This window comes from Salvelinus alpinus, chromosome 11, assembly GCF_045679555.1.
Source record: "Salvelinus alpinus chromosome 11, SLU_Salpinus.1, whole genome shotgun sequence".
NCBI classification, from domain to species: Eukaryota; Metazoa; Chordata; class Actinopteri; order Salmoniformes; family Salmonidae; genus Salvelinus; species Salvelinus alpinus.
The window spans coordinates 16,665,848-16,690,235 of NC_092096.1; the positions used below are offsets into that span (position 1 = coordinate 16,665,848).

At 47.1% G+C, this 24,388-nt stretch overlaps 1 protein-coding gene across 5 annotated transcripts in view; it reads right to left on the reverse strand.

Annotated features, from left to right (window-relative positions):
- LOC139533638 (ELKS/Rab6-interacting/CAST family member 1-like) overlaps positions 1-24,388 on the reverse strand; it is a 619,530-nt gene that overhangs the window by 575,272 nt on the left and 19,870 nt on the right. For all 5 annotated transcript variants that reach the window (XM_071331836.1, XM_071331835.1, XM_071331834.1 and 2 more), the window contains exons 2-3: positions 9,016-9,546; positions 5,814-6,293 (exon numbers count right to left, since the gene is read on the reverse strand). In XM_071331836.1, the coding sequence (XP_071187937.1) occupies positions 5,814-6,293; positions 9,016-9,249 (714 nt within the window). In that variant the 5' untranslated portion in view covers positions 9,250-9,546. The remainder of the gene's footprint in view (positions 1-5,813; positions 6,294-9,015; positions 9,547-24,388) is intronic.

Here is a 24,388-nt window from a genome sequence, read left to right on the forward strand (position 1 = left end):
GTCCCCCTCGCTCTATCTTTCTGTCTCTTTGTCCCCCTCTCTCTATCTTTCTGTCTCTTTGTCCCCCTCTCTCTATCTTTCTGTCTCTTTGTCCCCCTCTCTCTTTCTTTCTGTCTCTTTGTCCCCCTCTCTCTATCTTTCTGTCTCTTTGTCCCCCTCTCTCTATCTTTCTGTCTCTTTGTCCCCCTCTCTCTATCTTTCTGTCTCTTTGTCCCCCTCTCTCTATCTTTCTGTCTCTTTGTCCCCCTCTCTCTCTTTGTCCCCCTCTCTCTATCTTTCTGTCTCTTTGTCCCCCTCTCTCTATCTTTCTGTCTCTTTGTCCCCCTCTCTCTATCTTTCTGTCTCTTTGTCCCCCTCTCTCTATCTTTCTGTCTCTTTGTCCCCCTCTCTCTATCTTTCTGTCTCTTTGTCCCCCTCTCTCTATCTTTCTGTCTCTTTGTCCCCCTCTCTCTTTCTTTCTGTCTCTTTGTCCCCCTCTCTCTATCTTTCTGTCTCTCTCTCTTTCTCTCTCTGTCTGCTCAAAGTGTTCCTGGAGCTTGAGTCATCTCCTGGGATAAGAGAGGATGGTTGGTGTCACACACACACACACACACACACACACACACACACACACACACACACACACACACACACACACACACACACACACACACACACACACACACACACACACACACACACACACACACACACACACACACACACACACACACACACACACACACACACACACACACACTTCCAGAAGCCCACACTCTGTTCCTGAGATGTTTTTAGGACACAGCGGGGTGACTGTAACAGCCCACTGAGAGGATCCTGGGACATTACAGTGTCCATCTGGCTAACAGGCCATCTGAATACACTACGTCCATCTGCCTAACAGGCCATCTGAATACACTACGTCCATCTGGCTGACAGGCCATCTGAATACATTACGTCCATCTGGCTGACAGGCCATCTGAATACATTACATCCATCTGGCTGACAGGGCATCTGAATACATTACGTCCATCTGGCTGACAGGCCATCTGAATACATTACGTCCATCTGGCTAACAGGCCATCTGAATACATTACGTCCATCTGGCTGACAGGCCATCTGAATACACTACATCCATCTGGCTGACATGCCATCTGAATACACTACGTCCATCTGGCTGACATGCCATCTGAATACATTCCATCCATCTGGCTGACAGGCCATCTGAATACATTACGTCCATCTGGCTGACAGGCCATTTGAATAAATTACGTCCATCTGGCTGACAGGCCATCTGAATAAATTACGTCCATCTGGCTGACAGGCCATCTGAATACACTACGTCCATCTGGCTGACAGGCCATCTGAATACATTACGTCCATCTGGCTGACAGGACATCTGAATACACTACGTCCATCTGGCTGACAGGCCATCTGAATACATTACGTCCATCTGGCTGACAGGACATCTGAATACATTACATCCATCTGGCTGACAGGCCATCTGAATAAATTACGTCCATCTGGCTGACAGGCCATCTGAATACACTACGTCCATCTGGCTGACAGGCCATCTGAATACACTACGTCCATCTGGCTGACAGGCCATCTGAATACATTACGTCCATCTGGCTGACAGGCCATCTGAATACACTACGTCCATCTGGCTGACAGGCCATCTGAATACATTACGTCCATCTGGCTAACAGGCCATCTGAATACACTACGTCCATCTGCCTAACAGGCCATCTGAATACATTACGTCCATCTGGCTGACAGGCCATCTGAATACATTACATCCATCTGGCTGACAGGCCATCTGAATACACTATGTCCATCTGGCTGACAGGCCATCTGAATACATTCCATCCATCTGGCTGACAGGCCATCTGAATACACTACGTCCATCTGGCTGACAGGCCATCTGAATACACTACGTCCATCTGGCTGACAGGCCATCTGAATACACTACGTCCATCTGGCTGACAGGCCATCTGAATACATTACGTCCATCTGGCTAACAGGCCATCTGAATACACTACGTCCATCTGCCTAACAGGCCATCTGAATACATTACGTCCATCTGGCTGACAGGCCATCTGAATACATTACATCCATCTGGCTGACAGGCCATCTGAATACACTATGTCCATCTGGCTGACAGGCCATCTGAATACATTCCATCCATCTGGCTGACAGGCCATCTGAATACACTATGTCCATCTGGCTGACAGGCCATCTGAATACACTACGTCCATCTGGCTGACAGGCCATCTGAATACACTACGTCCATCTGGCTGACAGGCCATCTGAATACACTACGTCCATCTGGCTGACATGCCATCTGAATACACTACGTCCATCTGGCTGACAGGCCATCTGAATACACTACGTCCATCTGGCTGACAGGCCATCTGAATACACTACGTCCATCTGGCTGACAGGCCATCTGAATACATTACGTCCATCTGGCTGACAGGCCATCTGAATACACTACGTCCATCTGGCTGACAGGCCATCTGAATACACTACGTCCATCTGGCTGACAGGCCATCTGAATACACTACGTCCATCTGGCTGACAGGCCATCTGAATACACTACGTCCATCTGGCTGACAGGCCATCTGAATACACTACGTCCATCTGGCTGACAGGCCATCTGAATACATTACGTCCATCTGCCTGACAGGCCATCTGAATACACTACGTCCATCTGGCTGACAGGCCATCTGAATACACTACGTCCATCTGGCTGACAGGCCATCTGAATACACTACGTCCATCTGGCTGACAGGCCATCTGAATACACTACGTCCATCTGGCTGACAGGCCATCTGAATACACTACGTCCATCTGGCTGACAGGCCATCTGAATACACTACGTCCATCTGGCTGACAGGCCATCTGAATACACTACGTCCATCTGGCTGACAGGCCATCTGAATACATTACGTCCATCTGGCTGACAGGCCATCTGAATACACTACGTCCATCTGGCTGACATGCCATCTGAATACACTACAGCTATTTCTGCTCTAAAAACATGTGCTCTTCCAGGACGTGCTGTGATTTCTGCTGCAATTTCTTTACGTGTTTGTGCCTGTGTGTGTGTGTGTGTGTGTGTGTGTGTGTGTGTGTGTGTGTGTGTGTGTGTGTGTGTGTGTGTGTGTGTGTGTGTGTGTGTGTGTGTGTGTGTGTGTGTGTGTGTGCATCTGTGTGTAGTTGTGAAAGACAGCCTCAGTCCACTATTTGGCATCATCATCATCATCATCATCATCATCATCACCACCACCAATATCTCAGCATGTATGTAATGAAACTTTACAGCTTCCTGTTGGATTTCTCTCTCCCCTCTCCAGTACTCTCTCTCCCACTCCTCTGAGCGGCAGGTAGCCTAGTGGTTAGAGTGTTGGGCCAGTAACCCAAAGGTTGCTGGATCGAATCCGCGAGCGGACAAGGTAAAAATCTGTCATTCTGTCCCTGAGCAAGGCAGTTAACCCACTGTTCCCCAGACACCGATGACATGGATGTTCATCAAGGCAGCCCCCCCCCCCAGCACCTCTCTGATTCAGAGGGTTAAATGAGGAAGACTCATTTCAGTCGAATGCATTCAGTTGTACAACTGACCAGGTATCTATCCCCTTTCCCCCTCTATTTTTACAGGTGGCCTGTAAATAAACACAATTACCAGGTTCATCATGGTCCCCCAGCAGCCATTACAACAACAGGAGAAAACTAGTCAGATACATCTACAACTAAAGGCAGAACTAAGAAGTTCTGCTTTTTGGCATCAGGGAAGAAACCAGGTGTTTATTTATTTTGCTCTTTTGCACCCCAGTATCTCTACTTGCACATTCATCTTCTGCACATCTGCACATCAGTGTTTAATTGCTATATTGTAATTATTCCGCCACTATGGTCTATTTATTGCCTTACCTCCCTAATCCTACCTCATTCACACATTGTATATAGACTTTTTTCAATTTTTTTTCTTTCTACTGTATTATTGACTGTACGCTTGTTTATTCCATGTGTAACTCTGTGTTGTTGTTTGTGTCACATTGCTTTGCTTTATCTTGGCCAGGTCGCAGTTGTAAATGAGAACTTGTTCTCGACTGGTCTACCTGGTTAAATAAAGGTGAAATAAATAAATAAAAATGTGTGACTTCCAGTCCTACATTGTCCTGTATCCCGTCTAACCTGTCATCAGATCAAATGGCCACATCAACCTTTCGGTTTTAGAACAGGTTAGACGGGATACAGGATAGGTAGGACTGGAAGTCACACCTGGTTTCTGAGCTAGATGACAGGTTAGATGGGATACAGGATAGGTAGGACTGGAAGTCACACCTGGTTTCTGAGCTAGATGACAGGTTAGATGGGATATAGGACAGGTAGGACTGGAAGTCACACCTGGTTTCTGAGCTAGATGACAGGTTAGATGGGATATAGGACAGGTAGGACTGGAAGTCACACCTGGTTTCTGAGCTAGATGACAGGTTAGATGGGATATAGGACAAGTAGGACTGGAAATCACACCTGATTTCTGAGCTAGATGACAGGTTAGATGGGATATAGGACAGGTAGGACTGGAAGTCACACCTGGTTTCTGAGCTAGATGACAGGTTAGATGGGATATAGGACAGGTAGGACTGGAAATCACACCTGGTTTCTGAGCTAGATGACAGGTTAGATCAAACTGTCTCCATCCTTCACTACAGAATTAGATCAAACTGGTTCCATCCTTCACTACAGAATTAGATCAAACTGGCTCCATCCTTCACTACAGAATTAGATCAAACTGGTTCCATCCTTCACTACAGAATTAGATCAAACTGGCTCCATCCTTCACTACAGAATTAGATAAAACTGTCTCCATCCTTCACTACAGAATTAGATAAAACTGGTTCCATCCTTCACTACAGAATTAGATAAAACTGGTTCCATCCTTCACTACAGAATTAGATAAAACTGGTTCCATCCTTCACTACAGAATTAGATAAAACTGTGTCCATCCTTCACTACAGAATTAGATAAAACTGGTTCCATCCTTCACTACAGAATTAGGATACCATCTCAAAATTGTCTTCCCAATAAGAGGTTGTGATCAAGCCTTGTGGGATCAAATCTGCCCAGACAGACCCCGGATTTATCCAACTCAGCAGACAGGCGAACCAGCTGCTCACTGACCGACGTCACACGCTCACACAGCCGGAGGGGAAACAGGCGGAAGGCAGATCTCTGGCTGACTGTGAGCTAAATATGGAAGAGACAACAACAGCACTAACAGCTTATACAACTCAGTCTGACCTCTTCACCTTTGACCAGGGTCACAACACCATGCAGAAGCACCAACAACTGACCCAATGGTTAGAACCCTTAGGTCCCCTTACGACCAACCTTCCAACTTCCAAGCAAGTCTCTCCTTCCCACCTGAATGACTTCACACTCCTTCCCACCTGAATGACTTCACACTCCTTCCCACCTGAATGACTTCACACTCCTTCCCACCTGAAGGACTTCACACTCCTTCCCACCTGAAGGACTTCACACTCCTTCCCACCTGAATGACTTCACACTCCTTCCCACCTGAATGACTTCACACTCCTTCCCACCTGAATGACTTCACACTCCTTCCCACCTGAATGACTTCACACTCCTTCCCATCTGAATGACTTCACACTCCTTCCCACCTGAATGACTTCACACTCCTTCCCACCTGAATGACTTCACACTCCTTCCCACCTGAAGGACTTCACACTCCTTCCCACCTGAATGACTTCACACTCCTTCCAGTCTAACTACATGTACTGCCAGTGACTCCAGGATCGTACCTGAGTCTCGTCCTGCACCACTCTGTACTGCTCCTTCCAGACGGAGATCTTGGACACCTCGTCCTTCCTCAGGGCTCTCTCCTTCTTCAGCTCGGGGCTCCAGAAGGTCTTGATGGAGTTCATGGATGAGCTCAGCTTGCTCTCCTTCATATCCACCTCCTCCCGGAGGAGCGCGTTCTCCCTCAGCACCTCCTTCAGCTGGGTCTGGAGGTCCATGATGGTGTTGTCTCTGGTTTGGCGTAAGGAGTGAGGCACCGTGGACGCCTGCTGGAGGCTGGACTGGGACGAGGACACGTGGTCACACCCAAACGCGATGCTGTCACTGGGCATGGACGAGCCTCCACCTCCCTGGCTGATGTTGGGGTTGGAGCCCATGGCGGTTGTCCGGACGCCGTAAGGGAGCTTTGCTCCGGAGCGACCCAGGGTCATGGTGCTCTTGGGCAGGCTAGGGTCGTGGTTGGGGTTGGGATAGGCCTGGGTCTAGAATAGATCGGATTAGATTAGATTTACTTTATTGTCCACAAAATTAATTTAGTTAAGATCAGCATATTCAAATATACAAACAACAAAATTCACATACAGGAATACAAACCATTTAAATAATTCACATCCATACAGTAGCTAAGTGTCTTCGGTAAAAGCAATGTGCTAGCCATACAGGAAGTGTCTTTGGTAAAAGCAAGGTGCTAGCCATACAGGAAGTGTCTTTGGTAAAAGCAAGGTGCTAGCCATACAGGAAGTGTCTTTGGTAAAAGCAAGGTGCTAGCCATACAGGAAGTGTCTTTGGTAAAAGCAAGGTGCTAGCCATACAGGAAGTGTCTTTGGTAAAACAATGTGCTAGCCATACAGGAAGTGTCTTTGGTAAAAGCAAGGTGCTAGCCATACAGGAAGTGTCTTTGGTAAAGCAAGGTGCTAGCCATACAGGAAGTGTCTTTGGTAAAAGCAAGGTGCTAGCCATACAGGAAGTGTCTTTGGTAAAACAATGTGCTAGCCATACAGGAAGTGTCTTTGGTAAAGCAAGGTGCTAGCCATACAGGAAGTGTCTTCGGTAAAAGCAAGGTGCTAGCCATACAGGAAGTGTCTTTGGTAAAGCAAGGTGCTAGCCATACAGGAAGTGTCTTCGGTAAAAGCAAGGTGCTAGCCATACAGGAAGTGTCTTTGGTAAAGCAAGGTGCTAGCCATACAGGAAGTGTCTTTGGTAAAACAATGTGCTAGCCATACAGGAAGTGTCTTTGGTAAAAGCAAGGAGCTAGCCATACAGGAAGTGTCTTTGGTAAAAGCAAGGTGCTAGCCATACAGGAAGTGTCTTTGGTAAAAGCAAGGTGCTAGCCATACAGGAAGTGTCTTTGGTAAAAGCAAGGTGCTAGCCATACAGGAAGTGTCTTTGGTAAAACAATGTGCTAGCCATACAGGAAGTGTCTTTGGTAAAAGCAAGGTGCTAGCCATACAGGAAGTGTCTTTGGTAAAAGCAAGGTGCTAGCCATACAGGAAGTGTCTTTGGTAAAGCAAGGTGCTAGCCATACAGGAAGTGTCTTCGGTAAAAGCAAGGTGCTAGCCATACAGGAAGTGTCTTTGGTAAAAGCAAGGTGCTAGTCATACAGGAAGTGTCTTTGGTAAAAGCAAGGTGCTAGTCATACAGGAAGTGTCTTTGGTAAAACAATATGCTAGCCATACAGGAAGTGTCTTTGGAAAAAGCAATGTGCTAGCCTTACAGGAAGTGTCTTTGGTAAAAGCAATGTGTTACCCATATAGGAAGTGTCTTTGGTAAAAGCAAGGTGCTAGCCATACAGGAAGTGTATTTGGTAAAAGCAAGGTGCTAGCCATACAGGAAGTGTATTTGGTAAAAGCAAGGTGCTAGCCATACAGGAAGTGTCTTTGGTAAAACAATGTGCTAGCCATACAGGAAGTGTCTTTGGTAAAACAATATGCTAGCCATACAGGAAGTGTCTTTGGTAAAAGCAAGGTGCTAACCATAGTGTCATTTAAAACAGTTGTATTCAACGGGTTACCGCGGATCCCTACAGGTACTGCAGAGGGTCTGCAATTTATTTTAATGTGGATTTATATTTAGCATTCTTTCAATGTTTTTATGAATATCACTAGTAACAACAGAATAAACAAAATATCAATGACATAACTACAGTAGAAAAGAGGAGAATATCTTCTTTCTAAAGATGTAAACTTTATTTTTAACTCCTAATACTGAGCAAATTACAGTCACTGGAGCCAGTTCCTCTCACTGCAGTATCTGACACAGTCTATGAAACAGCAGCCACAGACAGGCGACCAGCGTGGCAATGCCACTGGCTTCTGGTCAGCTTTCTTCACTTGGACATTCATTTCTGCCAACACACGGCTAACCTTTGTTGAACCAGCTAAACAGCTGCTCTTAGTGAAAATGTGTTTGGAGTCACCTTCCTAGCTAATAGGCTGTATTAGAGTTACACTTCCTGTTCCAATTATCATGTGTTTGGAGTCCCCTTCCTAGCTAACAGGCTGTATTAGAGTTACACTTCCTGTTCCAATTATCATGTGTTTGGAGTCACCTTCCTAGCTAACAGGCTGTATTAGAGTTACACTTCCTGTTCCAATTATCATGTGTTTGGAGTCCCCTTCCTAGCTAACAGGCTGTATTAGAGTTACACTTCCTCTTCCAATTATCATGTGTTTGGAGTCACCTTCCTAGCTAACAGGCTGTATTAGAGTTACACTTCCTGTTCCAATTATCATGTGTTTGGAGTCACCTTCCTAGCTAACAGGCTGTATTAGAGTTACACTTCCTGTTCCAATTATCATGTGTTTGGAGTCACCTTCCTAGCTAATAGGCTGTATTAGAGTTACACTTCCTGTTCCAATTATCATGTGTTTGGAGTCCCCTTCCTAGCTAACAGGCTGTATTAGAGTTACACTTCCTCTTCCAATTATCATGTGGGGCGGTGAGAATAATGAAAAACCATCTACCAAATCTATACATTTTTAAAATGTTGATTACTTGTCCTTGCCACTATCATTCACCTGGGGATGATAATGATATACAAAATATTTTTTTGCTAACATCTGATGAGGGTCCCTCATCCACATCTGAGGGTCCCTAGGCAAGAAAAGGTTTAAGGCTCCTGATTTAAAAGAATAGAAGGAGATGACAGTCATTTTGGATAAAAACCTCTGCTAAAAGACACGTCATATTCTATTACTAGATCACCTGTTGAGAGATGACCTCGTTGTCACTGAGGTACATGGGTCCGGAGGTGGCATAGGCGGCGTTCAGAGACTGGATGTTCTCCATGGAGAGGGTCTTTCCCCCGGGGCCTCCTGTACTGTTGGTGCGGCGGTGGCCGAGGCGCGGGGAGCGGGGCAGGCAGGGGGAGCGTCCGGGACTCTGACTGCTGCCGTTGTTGCCCTCCATCTTGGCAACGGAGCGGGCGCTGCCGTACATGGTCAGGAGTCAGGGGTTAAGGGTCAAGGGCTGGGGGTGAGGGGTTAAAGGTGAGATACTGAGACTCAGTGGACTCAGTGATCCTCCAATAGATATGGACTACAGTGTCCTGATACAGAGAGTTACACTATGTGGTTACTGACTGGCAGTCGGTCTTAGCTGAAGGAGAGGAACAGATTGTTCATGTTCAAAGATCCTGTATTTCCTGGATGATTGGACGATGCTGATTGGTCAACTTGGCTAGTAAGGTGGTTTTAACATCCATTTAGTCCATGGGTCCTGGGATGAGGCAATGATCTGTAAGAGAGAAAGAGAGAAAACACTTTAAGCTAAAAAAGAGGAGAGAGATCACCACTCCCCTGTGTTACATCACTGAGAATTCACCACTCCCCTGAGTTACATCACTGAGAATTCACCACTCCCCTGTGTTACATCACTGAGAATTCACCACTCCCCTGAGTTACATCACTGAGAATTCACCACTCCCCTGTGTTACATCACTGATAATTCACCACTCCCCTGTGTTACATCACTGATAATTCACCACTCCCCTGAGTTACATCACTGAGAATTCACCGCTCCCCTGAGTCACATCACTGATAATTCACAGTGACATGGCAGCATGCCATAATGTAATAAGCTCCATACACTATGCAGCTCCTTTTGTAATGTTGTGTGTATGAAATTCTGTGTACAGTAGACAATACGGAGAATAAGTCATGGAAGTTTCCATTTATAGCTCACAGGTGTATAGAAATACCACATACAATATCTTAGTATAGTATACACGAAATAGTCAAGACACCAACACCAACCACACACACACACACACACACACACACACACACACACACACACACACACACACACACACACACACACACACACACACACACACACACACACGCACACACACACACACACACACACACACACACACACACACACACAGAGAGAGACACTACATGCAGGATAGAGGACACAGGCTGTAGTAGAGAGAGAGAGGACAGTGGATGGTGTCTGTCAGATACTGTCCCAGTAGAGGAAATAATGGCCTAATGAACAGCTCTGGCAAAAATCAGCCTCCTCACCTGCCACTCTCCTCTCCTCTTCTCTCCTCTCCTCCCTCCCTCCCCTCCTCCTCCTCTCCGGACTCCTGGCCAGGTCCAGGTTGTATTTGGGTCACTCACCTGCCATACTGTATTTACTCGAGCTGCCTGCCAGTCTGGGTGACCCTGCCAGCAGACGAGCTTCTCTCTCTCTCTCTCTCACAAACACTCTCCCTTTCCTACTCTTTCTCTCCCTCTCGCCCTTCCTCTCTCTCTTCTAGTAAGCTATCCACATTCTCCCTCTGTAATAATCACCTCTCTGTGGTTTCCATAATAAATTGTGTCCCTGACAGGGCCTCACTGCCCTTTCTAACTGAAGCAACACGCCTCCCATTCCACACACACACACACCAGCACGCAGGCTCTCACTCCGTCTCTCTTTCCGTCACCGCCCAATAGCAATCTGGAAAATCCACCATTCAATACAGTCTGCCTCCACGAGCCATTGGAAAACCCATCACTCAATACAGTCTGCCTCCACGAGCCATTGGAAAACCCATCACTCAATACAGTCTGCCTCCACGAGCCATTGGAAAACCCATCACTCAATACAGTCTGCCTCCACGAGCCATTGGAAAACCCAACATGCAATACAGTCTGCCTCCACGAGCCATTGGAAAACCCATCACTCAATACAGTCTGCCTCCACGAGCCATTGGAAAACCCAACATTCAATACAGTCTGCCTCCACGAGCCATTGGAAAACCCAACATTCAATACAGTCTGCCTACACGAGCCATTGGAAAACCCACCACTCAATACAGTCTGCCTCCACGAGCCATTGGAAAACCCACCACTCAATACAGTCTGCCTCCACGAGCCATTGGAAAACCCATCACTCAATACAGTCTGCCTCTACGAGCCATTGGAAAACCCACCACTCAATACAGTCTGCCTCCACGAGCCATTGGAAAACCCATCACTCAATACAGTCTGCCTCCACGAGCCATTGGAAAACCCACCACTCAATACAGTCTGCCTCCACGAGCCATTGGAAAACCCACCACTCAATACAGTCTGCCTCCACGAGCCATTGGAAAACCCATCACTCAATACAGTCTGCCTCCACGAGCCATTGGAAAACCCACCACTCAATACAGTCTGCCTCCACGAGCCATTGGAAAACCCACCACTCAATACAGTCTGCCTCCACGAGCCATTGGAAAACCCAACATTCAATACAGTCTGCCTCCACGAGCCATTGGAAAACCCACCACTCAATACAGTCTGCCTCCACGAGCCATTGGAAAACCCACCACTCAATACAGTCTGCCTCCACGAGCCATTGGAAAACCCACCACTCAATACAGTCTGCCTCCACGAGCCATTGGAAAACCCACCACTCAATACAGTCTTTCTTCATCCGTGGATATAGACTAGTTCCCTCAAACTCAACTCTGGACCTCCAAGCCAGTTCCACTGCATGTTGCCATTGTTCCCTCTAATCAGGGACTGATGTGGACCTGGGACACCAGGTGGGTGATTCCCCTCTAATCAGGGACTGATGTGGACCTGGGACACCAGGTGGGTGATTCCCCTCTAATCAGGGACTGATGTGGACCTGGGACACCAGGTGGATGATTCCCCTCTAATCAGGGACTGATGTGGACCTGGGACACCAGGTGGGTGATTCCCCTCTAATCAGGGACTGATGTGGACCTGGGACACTAGGTGGGTGATTCCCCTCTAATCAGGGACTGATGTGGACCTGGGACACCAGGTGGGTGATTCCCCTCTAATCAGGGACTGATGTGGACCTGGGACACCAGGTGGGTGATTTCCCTCTAATCAGGGACTGATGTGGACCTGGGACACTAGGTGGGTGATTCCCCTCTAATCAGGGACTGATGTGGACCTGGGACACCAGGTGGGTGATTCCCCTCTAATCAGGGACTGATGTGGACCTGGGACACCAGGTGGGTGATTTCCCTCTAATCAGGGACTGATGTGGACCTGGGACACCAGGTGGGTGATTCCCCTCTAATCAGGGACTGATGTGGACCTGGGACACCAGGTGGGTGATTTCCCTCTAATCAGGGACTGATGTGGACCTGGGACACCAGGTGGGTGATTCCCCTCTAATCAGGGACTGATGTGGACCTGGGACACTAGGTGGGTGATTCCCCTCTAATCAGGGACTGATGTGGACCTGGGACACCAGGTGGGTGATTTCCCTCTAATCAGGGACTGATGTGGACCTGGGACACCAGGTGGGTGATTCCCCTCTAATCAGGGACTGATGTGGACCTGGGACACCAGGTGGGTGATTTCCCTCTAATCAGGGACTGATGTGGACCTGGGACACCAGGTGGGTGATTCCCCTCTAATCAGGGACTGATGTGGACCTGGGACACCAGGTGGGTGATTCCCCTCTAATCAGGGACTGATGTGGACCTGGGACACCAGGTGGGTGATTTCCCTCTAATCAGGGACTGATGTGGACCTGGGACACCAGGTGGGTGATTCCCCTCTAATCAGGGACTGATGTGGACCTGGGACACCAGGTGGGTGATTTCCCTCTAATCAGGGACTGATGTGGACCTGGGACACCAGGTGGGTGATTCCCCTCTAATCAGGGACTGATGTGGACCTGGGACACCAGGTGGGTGATTCCCCTCTAATCAGGGACTGATGTGGACCTGGGACACCAGGTGGGTGATTTCCCTCTAATCAGGGACTGATGTGGACCTGGGACACCAGGTGGGTGATTCCCCTCTAATCAGGGACTGATGTGGACCTGGGACACCAGGTGGGTGATTCCCCTCTAATCAGGGACTGATGTGGACCTGGGACACCAGGTGGGTGATTTCCCTCTAATCAGGGACTGATGTGGACCTGGGACACCAGGTGGGTGATTTCCCTCTAATCAGGGACTGATGTGGACCTGGGACACCAGGTGGGTGATTCCCCTCTAATCAGGGACTGATGTGGACCTGGGACACCAGGTGGGTGATTTCCCTCTAATCAGGGACTGATGTGGACCTGGGACACCAGGTGGATGATTCCCCTCTAATCAGGGACTGATGTGGACCTGGGACACCAGGTGGGTGATTCCCCTCTAATCAGGGACTGATGTGGACCTGGGACACCAGGTGGGTGATTCCCCTCTAATCAGGGACTGATGTGGACCTGGGACACCAGGTGGGTGATTCCCCTCTAATCAGGGACTGATGTGGACCTGGGACACCAGGTGGATGATATGAATGATCAGGTAGAACAGAAAACCAGCAGGCTACGGACCTCGTAGGGTCAGAGTTGAATAGCCCTGGACTAGCTAATCAATAAGCAGCAACATCAGGGAATAACAACTATGGTTCCATCTATCCAGGCTAGGGTTAGTACATACTACTAGGGTTAGTACATACTACTAGGGTTAGTACATACTACTAGGGTTAGTACATACTACTAGGGTTGGTACATACTACTAGGGTTGGTACATACTACTAGGGTTAGTACATACTACTAGGGTTAGTACATACTACTAGGGTTAGTACATACTACTAGGGTTGGTACATACTACTAGGGTTAGTACATACTACTAGGGTTAGTACATACTACTAGGGTTGGTACATACTACTAGGGTTGGTACATACTACTAGGGTTGGTACATACTACTAGGGTTAGTACATACTACTAGGGTTAGTACATACTACTAGGGTTAGTACATACTACTAGGGTTGGTACATACTACTAGGGTTGGTACATACTACTAGGGTTGGTACATACTACTAGGGTTGGTACATACTACTAGGGTTGGTACATACTACTAGGGTTAGTACATACTACTAGGGTTAGTACATACTACTAGGGTTAGTACATACTACTAGGGTTAGTACATACTACTAGGGTTGGTACATACTACTAGGGTTGGTACATACTACTAGGGTTGGTACATACTACTAGGGTTAGTACATACTACTAGGGTTGGTACATACTACTAGGGTTGGTACATACTACTAGGGTTAGTACATACTACTAGGGTTAGTACATACTACTAGGGTTGGTACATACTACTAGGGTTGGTACATACTACTAGGGTTAGTACATACTACTAGGGTTAGTACATACTACTAGGGTTAGTACATACTACTAGGGTTAGTACATACTACTAGGGTTGGTACATACTACTAGGGTTGGTACATACTACTAGGGTTAGTACATACTACTAGGGTTAGTACATACTACTAGGGGTGGTACATACTACTAGGGTTGGTACATACTACTAGGGTTAGTACATACTACTAGGGTTGGTACATACTACTAGGGTTGGTACATACTACTAGGGTTGGTACATACTACTAGGGTTGGTACATACTACTAGGGTTGGTACATACTACTAGGGTTAGTACATACTACTAGGGTTAGTACATACTACTAGGGTTAGTACATACTACTAGGGTTGGTACATACTACTAGGGTTGGTACATACTACTAGGGTTGGTACATACTACTAGGGTTGGTACATACTACTAGGGTTGGTACATACTACTAGGGTTAGTACATACTACTAGGGTTAGTACATACTACTAGGGTTGGTACATACTACTAGGGTTGGTACATACTACTAGGGTTGGTACATACTACTAGGGTTGGTACATACTACTAGGGTTGGTACATACTACTAGGGTTGGTACATACTACTAGGGTTGGTACATACTACTAGGGTTAGTACATACTACTAGGGTTAGTACATACTACTAGGGTTGGTACATACTACTAGGGTTGGTACATACTACTAGGGTTGGTACATACTACTAGGGTTAGTACATACTACTAGGGTTAGTACATACTACTAGGGTTGGTACATACTACTAGGGTTGGTACATACTACTAGGGTTAGTACATACTACTAGGGTTGGTACATACTACTAGGGTTAGTACATACTACTAGGGTTAGTACATACTACTAGGGTTAGTACATACTACTAGGGTTGGTACATACTACTAGGGTTAGTACATACTACTAGGGTTGGTACATACTAATAGGGTTAGTACATACTACTAGGGTTAGTACATACTACTAGGGTTGGTACATACTACTAGGGTTAGTACATACTACTAGGGTTGGTACATACTACTAGGGTTGGTACATACTACTAGGGTTGCAAGGGGTAGGAAACTTTCCGGTAAATTTCTGGAATTTTTCCAGAAATTTTCCATGGGAAGTTAAGCCCTGGAATTTGGGGAATTTTGATTAAATTCATCAAAAAAGTTAACTTATAACAGTGAAGCTTTTTTTGTGGGATACACATAAGGCAATTCTAGGTCTTGTGGCATATTTCCCCAAAACTATTCCAAACCCTCTGCATGCACAGTGCATTCTTCCAACACATGTACAGCTGATTCTCAAGATCTTGCACACTAATGAGATGCCATTGAGCCCAGACTACTACACTGTCTGAGCCAAGGACTACATGCTTTCTGGTAAGTTTTGATTACAATACTGGGTGGGGTGACAGAGACAGGACAGTTGGTAGAATAGCACTGCCAGGGACCAGTCGAACCTCCTAACTACAGTGTCTAGGAATAGAAGGCTTGCAGCATTCAGCATCATCTGATGTCTGACATTCAGCAGGATCAAAGAGCCCTGTGTCTTAACCATCTCTCCATATGAGGCTGTTTGTTCAGTCACACACTGTCCACTTTAAAACCCTCTCATTGTTCCCATGAACCCGGCTCACAGAGTTCACAAGACATAACACACCTCACCTCCACACGCCCTCTGACCTCTACAGCCTGTGGCGTTTCACTCTAACCTCTATTACTGTAAACAATCTGTCCTCCTCCTCCACCATGATACCAGTCCTCTGACTCCTCCTCCACCATGATACCAGTCCTCTGACTCCTCCTCCACCATGATACCAGTCCTCTGACTCCTCCTCCACCATGATACCAGTCCTCTGACTCCTCCTCCACCCTCAGGTAACATGATAACAGTCTGACTCCTCCTCCACCCTCAGGTAACATGATAACAGTCTGACTCCTCCTCCACCCTCAGGTAACAAGATAACAGTCTGACTCCTCCTCCACCCTCAGGTAACATGATAACAGTCTGACTCCTCCTCCACCCTCAGGTAACAAGATAACAGTCTGACTCCTCCTCCACCCTCAGGTAACAAGATAACAGTCTGACTCCTCCTCCACCCTCAGGTAACAAGATAACAGTCTGACTCCTCCTCCACCCTCAGGTAACATGATAACAGTCTGACTCCTCCTCCACCCTCAGGTAACATGATAACAGTCTGACTCCTCCTCCACCCTCAGGTAACATGATAACAGTCTGACTCCTCCTCCACCCTCAGGTAACATGATAACAGTCTGACTCCTCCTCCACCCTCAGGTAACATGATAACAGTCTGACTCCTCCTCCACCCTCAGGTAACAAGATAACAGTCTGACTCCTCCTCCACCCTCAGGTAACATGATAACAGTCTGACTCCTCCTCCACCCTCAGGTAACATGATAACAGTCTGACTCCTCCTCCACCCTCAGGTAACATGATAACAGTCTGACTCCTCCTCCACCCTCAGGTAACATGATAACAGTCTGACTCCTCCTCCACCCTCAGCTAACATGATAACAGTCTGACTCCTCCTCCACCCTCAGGTAACATGATAACAGTCTGACTCCTCCTCCACCCTCAGGTAACAAGATAACAGTCTGACTCCTCCTCCACCCTCAGGTAACATGATAACAGTCTGACTCCTCCTCCACCTTCAGCTAACATGATAACAGTCTGACTCCTCCTCCACCCTCAGGTAACATGATAACAGTCTGACTCCTCCTCCACCCTCAGGTAACATGATAACAGTCTGACTCCTCCTCCACCCTCAGGTAACATGATAACAGTCTGACTCCTCCTCCACCCTCAGGTAACATGATAACAGTCTGACTCCTCCTCCACCCTCAGGTAACAAGATAACAGTCTGACTCCTCCTCCACCCTCAGGTAACATGATAACAGTCTGACTCCTCCTCCACCCTCAGCTAACATGATAACAGTCTGACTCCTCCTCCACCCCAGGTAACATGATAACAGTCTGACTCCTCCTCCACCCTCAGGTAACAAGATAACAGTCTGACTCCTCCTCCACCCTCAGGTAACATGATAACAGTCTGACTCCTCCTCCACCCTCAGGTAACATGATAACAGTCTGACTCCTCCTCTACCATGATAACAGTCTGACTCCTCCTCCACCCTCAGGTAACATGATAACAGTCTGACTCCTCCTCCACCCTCAGGTAACATGATAACAGTCTGACTCCTCCTCCACCCTCAGGTAACATGATAACAGTCTGACTCCTCCTCCACCCTCAGGTAACATGATAACAGTCTGACTCCTCCTCCACCCTCAGGTAACATGATAACAGTCTGACTCCTCCTCCACCCTCAGCTAACATGATAACAGTCTGACTCCTCCTCCACCCTCAGGTAACATGATAACAGTCTGACTCCTCCTCCACCCTCAGGTAACAAGATAACAGTCTGACTCCTCCTCCACCCTCAGGTAACATGATAACAGTCTGACTCCTCCTCCACCCTCAGCTAACATGATAACAGTCTGACTCCTCCTCCACCCTCAGGTAACATGATAACAGTCTGACTCCTCCTCCACCCTCAGGTAACATGATAACAGTCTGACTCCTCCTCCACCCTCAGGTAACATGATAACAGTCTGACTCCTCCTCCACCCTCAGGTAACATGATAACAGTCTGACTCCTCCTCCACCCTCAGGTAACAAGATAACAGTCTGACTCCTCCTCCACCCTCAGGTAACATGATAACAGTCTGACTCCTCCTCCACCCTCAGCTAACATGATAACAGTCTGACTCCTCCTCCACCCCAGGTAACATGATAACAGTCTGACTCCTCCTCCACCCTCAGGTAACAAGATAACAGTCTTACTCCTCCTCCACCCTCAGGTAACATGATAACAGTCTGACTCCTCCTCCACCCTCAGGTAACATGATAACAGTCTGACTCCTCCTCTACCATGATAACAGTCTGACTCCTCCTCCACCCTCAGGTAACATGATAACAGTCTGACTCCTCCTCCACCCTCAGGTAACATGATAACAGTCTGACTCCTCCTCCACCCTCAGGTAACATGATAACAGTCTGACTCCTCCTCCACCCTCAGGTAACATGATAACAGTCTGACTCCTCCTCCACCCTCAGGTAACATGATAACAGTCTGACTCCTCCTCCACCCTCAGGTAACATGATAACAGTCTGACTCCTCCTCCACCCTCAGGTAACATGACACTGTAACAGTCTCTGACGTCAGAGTGGTGACTAACCTGAAACAACCTCCTTCAGCCTCCAGGGCACTTTGAGGAACCAGACATCATCTGACAACACACACACACACACACACACACACACACACACACACACACACACACACACACACACACACACACACACACACACACACACACACACACACACACACACACACACACACACACACACACACACACACACACACACACACACACATCCCCACTGACACGAGGTCTCTCCCTCTAGCCTCTCTACTTAACGTTCTCATTACTTATTGAAAGAATGAAAGAAATATTCCCTTTATGGAGAAGAGGACGAGAGTCTGGCAGAGAAAGCACTCTGACACACAAACACCCACTCACACACACACACACTCACACACCTTGTGATATTTATAGTCTGTTACAGGGGCCCATACGAGAGATTGTAATAACACACACACGTGTCCAAAATGATAAGTCTTGTCAGTATGTAACACATATCATGTAGGGAGGGGTCCAGAGTTTTGCTCCGACGTAGGAAAACTCCAGGCTCTTAGCATAATCAGCTGTGATGTGTTCTCTTCCACTACTATCCTTAAAACTCAGGTGGTAGAGAAACATTTTACATTGAAACGAATGACTGACAGTCTAGAATCTCTATATAACCACTAGAGGGTATATCAGCCTTCAGACAGTCTAGAATCTCTATATAACCACTAGAAGGTATATCAGCCTTCAGACAGTCTAGAATCTCTATATAACCACTAGAAGGTATATCAGCCTTCTGACAGTCTAGAATCTCTATATAACCACTAGAAGGTATATCAACATTCTGACAGTCTAGAATCTCTATATAACCACTAGAAGGTATATCAACATTCTGACAGTCTAGAATCTCTATATAACCACTAGAAGGTATATCAACATTCTGACAGTCTAGAATCTCTATATAACCACTAGAAGGTATATCAGCCTTCTGACAGTCTAGAATCTCTATATAACCACTAGAAGGTATATCAGCCTTCTGACAGTCTAGAATCTCTATAGAACCACTAGAAGGTATATCAACCTTCTGACAGTCTAGAATCTCTATATAACCACTAGAAGGTATATCAACATTCTGACAGTCTAGAATCTCTATATAACCACTAGAAGGTATATCAACATTCTGACAGTCTAGAATCTCTATATAACCACTAGAAGGTATATCAACATTCTGACAGTCTAGAATCTCTATATAACCACTAGAAGGTATATCAACATTCTCCAGCTGAATGAAGTGTTACCACAATTAGTGTAACACCAATAAGTGATAAATACCAAATACAGTAGCCATGGTTCCCACCTGGGCCGCCCCCAGGTGGTGAAGGTAGGAAACATCACCACCACTCCGCTGATCCTCAACACTGTGGCCCCACAAGGGTGCGTGCTCAGCCCCCTCCTGTACTCCCTGTTCACCCATGACTGCGTGGCCAAGCATGCCTCCGACTCAATCATAAAGTTTGCAGACGACACAACAGTAGTAGGCTTGATTACCAACGATGACGAGACGGCCTACAGGGAGGAGGTGAGGGCTCTGGGAATGTGGTGCCTGGAAAACAACATCTCACTCAACGTCAACAAAACAAAGGACATTATCGTGGAATTCAGGAAACAGCAGAGGGTGCACCCCCCTATCTACATCTGTCGGGACAGCAGTGGAGAAGAATGAAAGCTTCAAGTTCCTTGGCGTACACAACACTGACAAACTGAAATGGACCGCCCACGCAGACAGTGTGGTGAAGAAGGCACAACAGAGCCTCTTCAACCTCAGGAGGCTAAAGAATATTTGGCCATGTGCTGTGGGTGACAGCAGGCATAGGTCATCTGCGAAGAGTAGCCATTTAACCTCTGAATTGTGGAGACTAAAACCAGGGGCTGAGGATTTTTCTAGAATAGTGGCCAAATCGTTGATGTAAATATTGAAGAGTGCAGGGCTCAGATTACAACCCTGACGAAGGCCCCGCCCCTGGTTAAAGAATTCTGTTATTTTCTTGCCAATTTTAATGCTGCACGTATTGCCAGTATACATTGATTTAATTATGTCATATGTTTTACCCCCTACACCACTTTCAATAACTTTGTAGAACAGTCCTGTATGCCAAATAGAATCAAATGCTTTTTGGAAGTCGATAAAGCAAGCGTATATTTTGGTTTTATTTTGCTGGACATGTTTAACTATCAGGGTGTGTAGGGTGTAAATATGATCCGTTGTGCGATGTTTTGGTATAAATCCAATTTGGCTTTTACTCAAGACATTGTGCTTATTAAGGAAGTTTAGAACTCTTACATTTATAATACTACAGAAAACCTTCCCCAGGTTACTGTTCACACAAATGCCTCTGTAATTGTTAGGGTCAAATGTGTCTCCGTTTTTAAAGATTGGGGTTATGAGTCCTTGATGCCAGATGTCAGGGAAATAACCTACACTCAGGATCAAATTAAACCGTTTTAATATAGCCTCTCTCTCTCTCTCTCTCTCTCTCTCTCTCACCACACTCTCTGTGTACGCTCTCTCTCCGTGTGGGAGAACAGGAAACGTGAGATGCAGGGGGCGGGGTGTACGGACCATAGAGCTGTGCTGCTGGGGCGGGCTTGGCTCACACCGGAGCTACTGAAAACAGGCCAATCGCCAGGAGGACATTGCAGACATTATTGGCTTTACATTTTTAGTTACATTACCATGGAGTAAAAACTGTGCCTTCAATTATGTAATTATTGGGCCAATAAAGGTACTGTAAAAATAAATAAAAATCTCCCTCTCTCTCTTAATTCACTTTGATTTAAGGGCTTTATTGGCATGGAAAACATGTGTTTACATTGCCAAAGCAAGTGAAATAGATAACAAATAAAAACATTTACATTGAACAGTAAACTCACAAAAGTTCCAAAAGAATAAAGACATTTCAAATGTCATATTATGTATATTTACAGTGTTGTAACGATGTGCAAATGGTTAAAGTACAAAAGGGAAAATAAATAAGCATAAATATGGGTTGTATTTACAATGGTGTTTGTTCTTCACTGGTTGACCTTTTCTTGTGGCAACAGGTCACAAATCTTGCTGCTATAATGGCACACTATGGTATTTCACCCAGTAGATATGGGAGTTTATCCAAATTGTGTTTGTTTTCAAATTCTTTGTGGGTCTGTGTAATCTGAGGGAAATATGTCTCTCTAATATGGTCATACATTGGGCAGGAGGTTAGGAAGTGCAGCTCAGTTTCCACCTCATTTTGTGGGCAGTGTGCACATAGCCTGTTTTCTCTTGAGAGCCAGGTCTGCCTACGTCGGCCTTTCTCAATAGCAAGGCTATGCTCACTGAGTCTGTACATAGTCAAATATTTCCATAAGTTTGGGTCAGTCACAGTGGTCAGGAATTCTGCCACTGTGTACTCTCTGTTTAGGGACAAATAGCGTGTGTGTGAGTAATCTAGTTTGCTCTGTTTTTTTGTAAATTCTTTCCAATGTGTCAAGTAATTTTCTTTTTCTTTTCTCATGATTTGGTTGGGTCTAATTGTGTTGCTCCTGGGGCTCTGAGGGGCTCTGTTTGTGTTGTATTTCTCTCTCTCTCTGTCCCTCTTCATCTTTATTTCTCTCCCTCTCATTTAACTCACAGTATCACCGGTCAGGCAGTCACAACATGCTTTTGATCATTAGTGTGTCGGGGAGGATGGTGAGAGAGCGAGAGAGAGAGAGAGAGAGAGAGAGAGAGAGAGAGAGCGAGGGGGCCAGTAGGAGAACTGAGCCTTTTCCTAGGCCGGGCTCCAATCGGAAGTCCAGACATGGAAACACACCGGAGACACAGAGATATCTGGCCACTTTACAGGAGATGTGGCCAAACTACAGAGAACACACACACACACACACACACACGGAACACACACACACAACACACACAGTCACAGATGGCAAGACAGACATAAACATGTCTGCTAAGTCAGGCCTCTGTTTACCATCCTATCCTATCCTCCACCTCTACCCAGGCTCAGTAACACCAGACCCAGCTACAATCCTATCCTCCACCTCTACCCAGGCCCAGTAACACCAGACCCAGCTACAATCCTATCCTCCACCTCTACCCAGGCCCAGTAACACCAGACCCAGCTACAATCCTATCCTCCACCTCTACCCAGGCCCAGTAACACCAGACCCAGCTACAATCCTATCCTCCAACCCCACCCAGGCCCAGTAACACCAGACCCAGCTACAATCCTATCCTCCACCTCTACCCAGGCCCAGTAACACCAGACCCAGCTACAATCCTATCCTCCACCTCTACCCAGGCCCAGTAACACCAGACCCAGCTACAATCCTATCCTCCACCTCTACCCAGGCCCAGTAACACCAGACCCAGCTACAATCCTATCCTCCACCTCTACCCAGGCCCAGTAACACCAGACCCAGCTACAATCCTATCCTCCACCTCTACCCAGGCCCAGTAACACCAGACCCAGCTACAATCCTATCCTCCACCTCTACCCAGGCCCAGTAACACCAGACCCAGCTACAATCCTATTCTCCACCTCTACCCAGGCCCAGTAACACCTGACCCAGCTACAATCCTATCCTCCACCTCTACCCAGGCCCAGTAACACCAGACCCAGCTACAATCCTATCCTCCACCTCTACCCAGGCCCAGTAACACCAGACCCAGCTACAATCCTATCCTCCACCTCTACCCAGGCCCAGTAACACCAGACCCAGCTACAATCCTATTCTCCACCTCTACCCAGGCCCAGTAACACCTGACCCAGCTACAATCCTATCCTCCACCTCTACCCAGGCCCAGTAACACCAGACCCAGCTACAATCCTATCCTCCACCTCTACCCAGGCTCAGTAACACCAGACCCAGCTACAATCCTATCCTCCACCTCTACCCAGGCTCAGTAACACCAGACCCAGCTACAATCCTATCCTCCACCTCAACCCAGGCCCAGTAACACCAGACCCAACTACAATCCTATCCTCCACCCAGGCCCAGTAACACCAGACCCAGCTACAATCCTATCCTCCACCTCTACCCAGGCCCAGTAACACCAGACCCAGCTACAATCCTATCCTCCACCCAGGCCCAGTAACACCAGACCCAGCTACAATCCTATCCTCCACCTCTACCCAGGCCCAGTAACACCAGACCCAACTACAATCCTATCCTCCACCTCTACCCAGGCCCAGTAACACCAGACCCAACTACAATCCTATCCTCCACCTCTACCCAGGCCCAGTAACACCAGACCCAGCTACAATCCTATCCTCCACCTCTACCCAGGCCCAGTAACACCAGACCCAGCTACAATCCTATCCTCCACCTCTACCCAGGCCCAGTAACACCAGACCCAGCTACAGGGAAACACAAGCTGGCCTCTCCATGCCTGTGTCACTATGACTGGGGTGGAACTGAACCAGAGCAGTCCCACAGACCAGCAGTCTGGTGGAAGACACCCCTAGATACACATCTAGGATACGCTTTAACCTTCCCTGATCCTTGCATGGACATTAAAACCAGTAGATAGTGACAGCGCTGACGTCATCCACGTGTTCCTATGGAAATCTCCAGATGGCGCATGAAGCCGGAACTATTTGAATTTGAACGGGACTGAATGTCTGAGGATCAGAGCTGAAGGATGGAGTGCTCTGGCCACCTCTGCTGATGTCACAACTAGTCAGCCACACACACGCACGGCCATGCACACACACACGCACGGCCATGCACACAC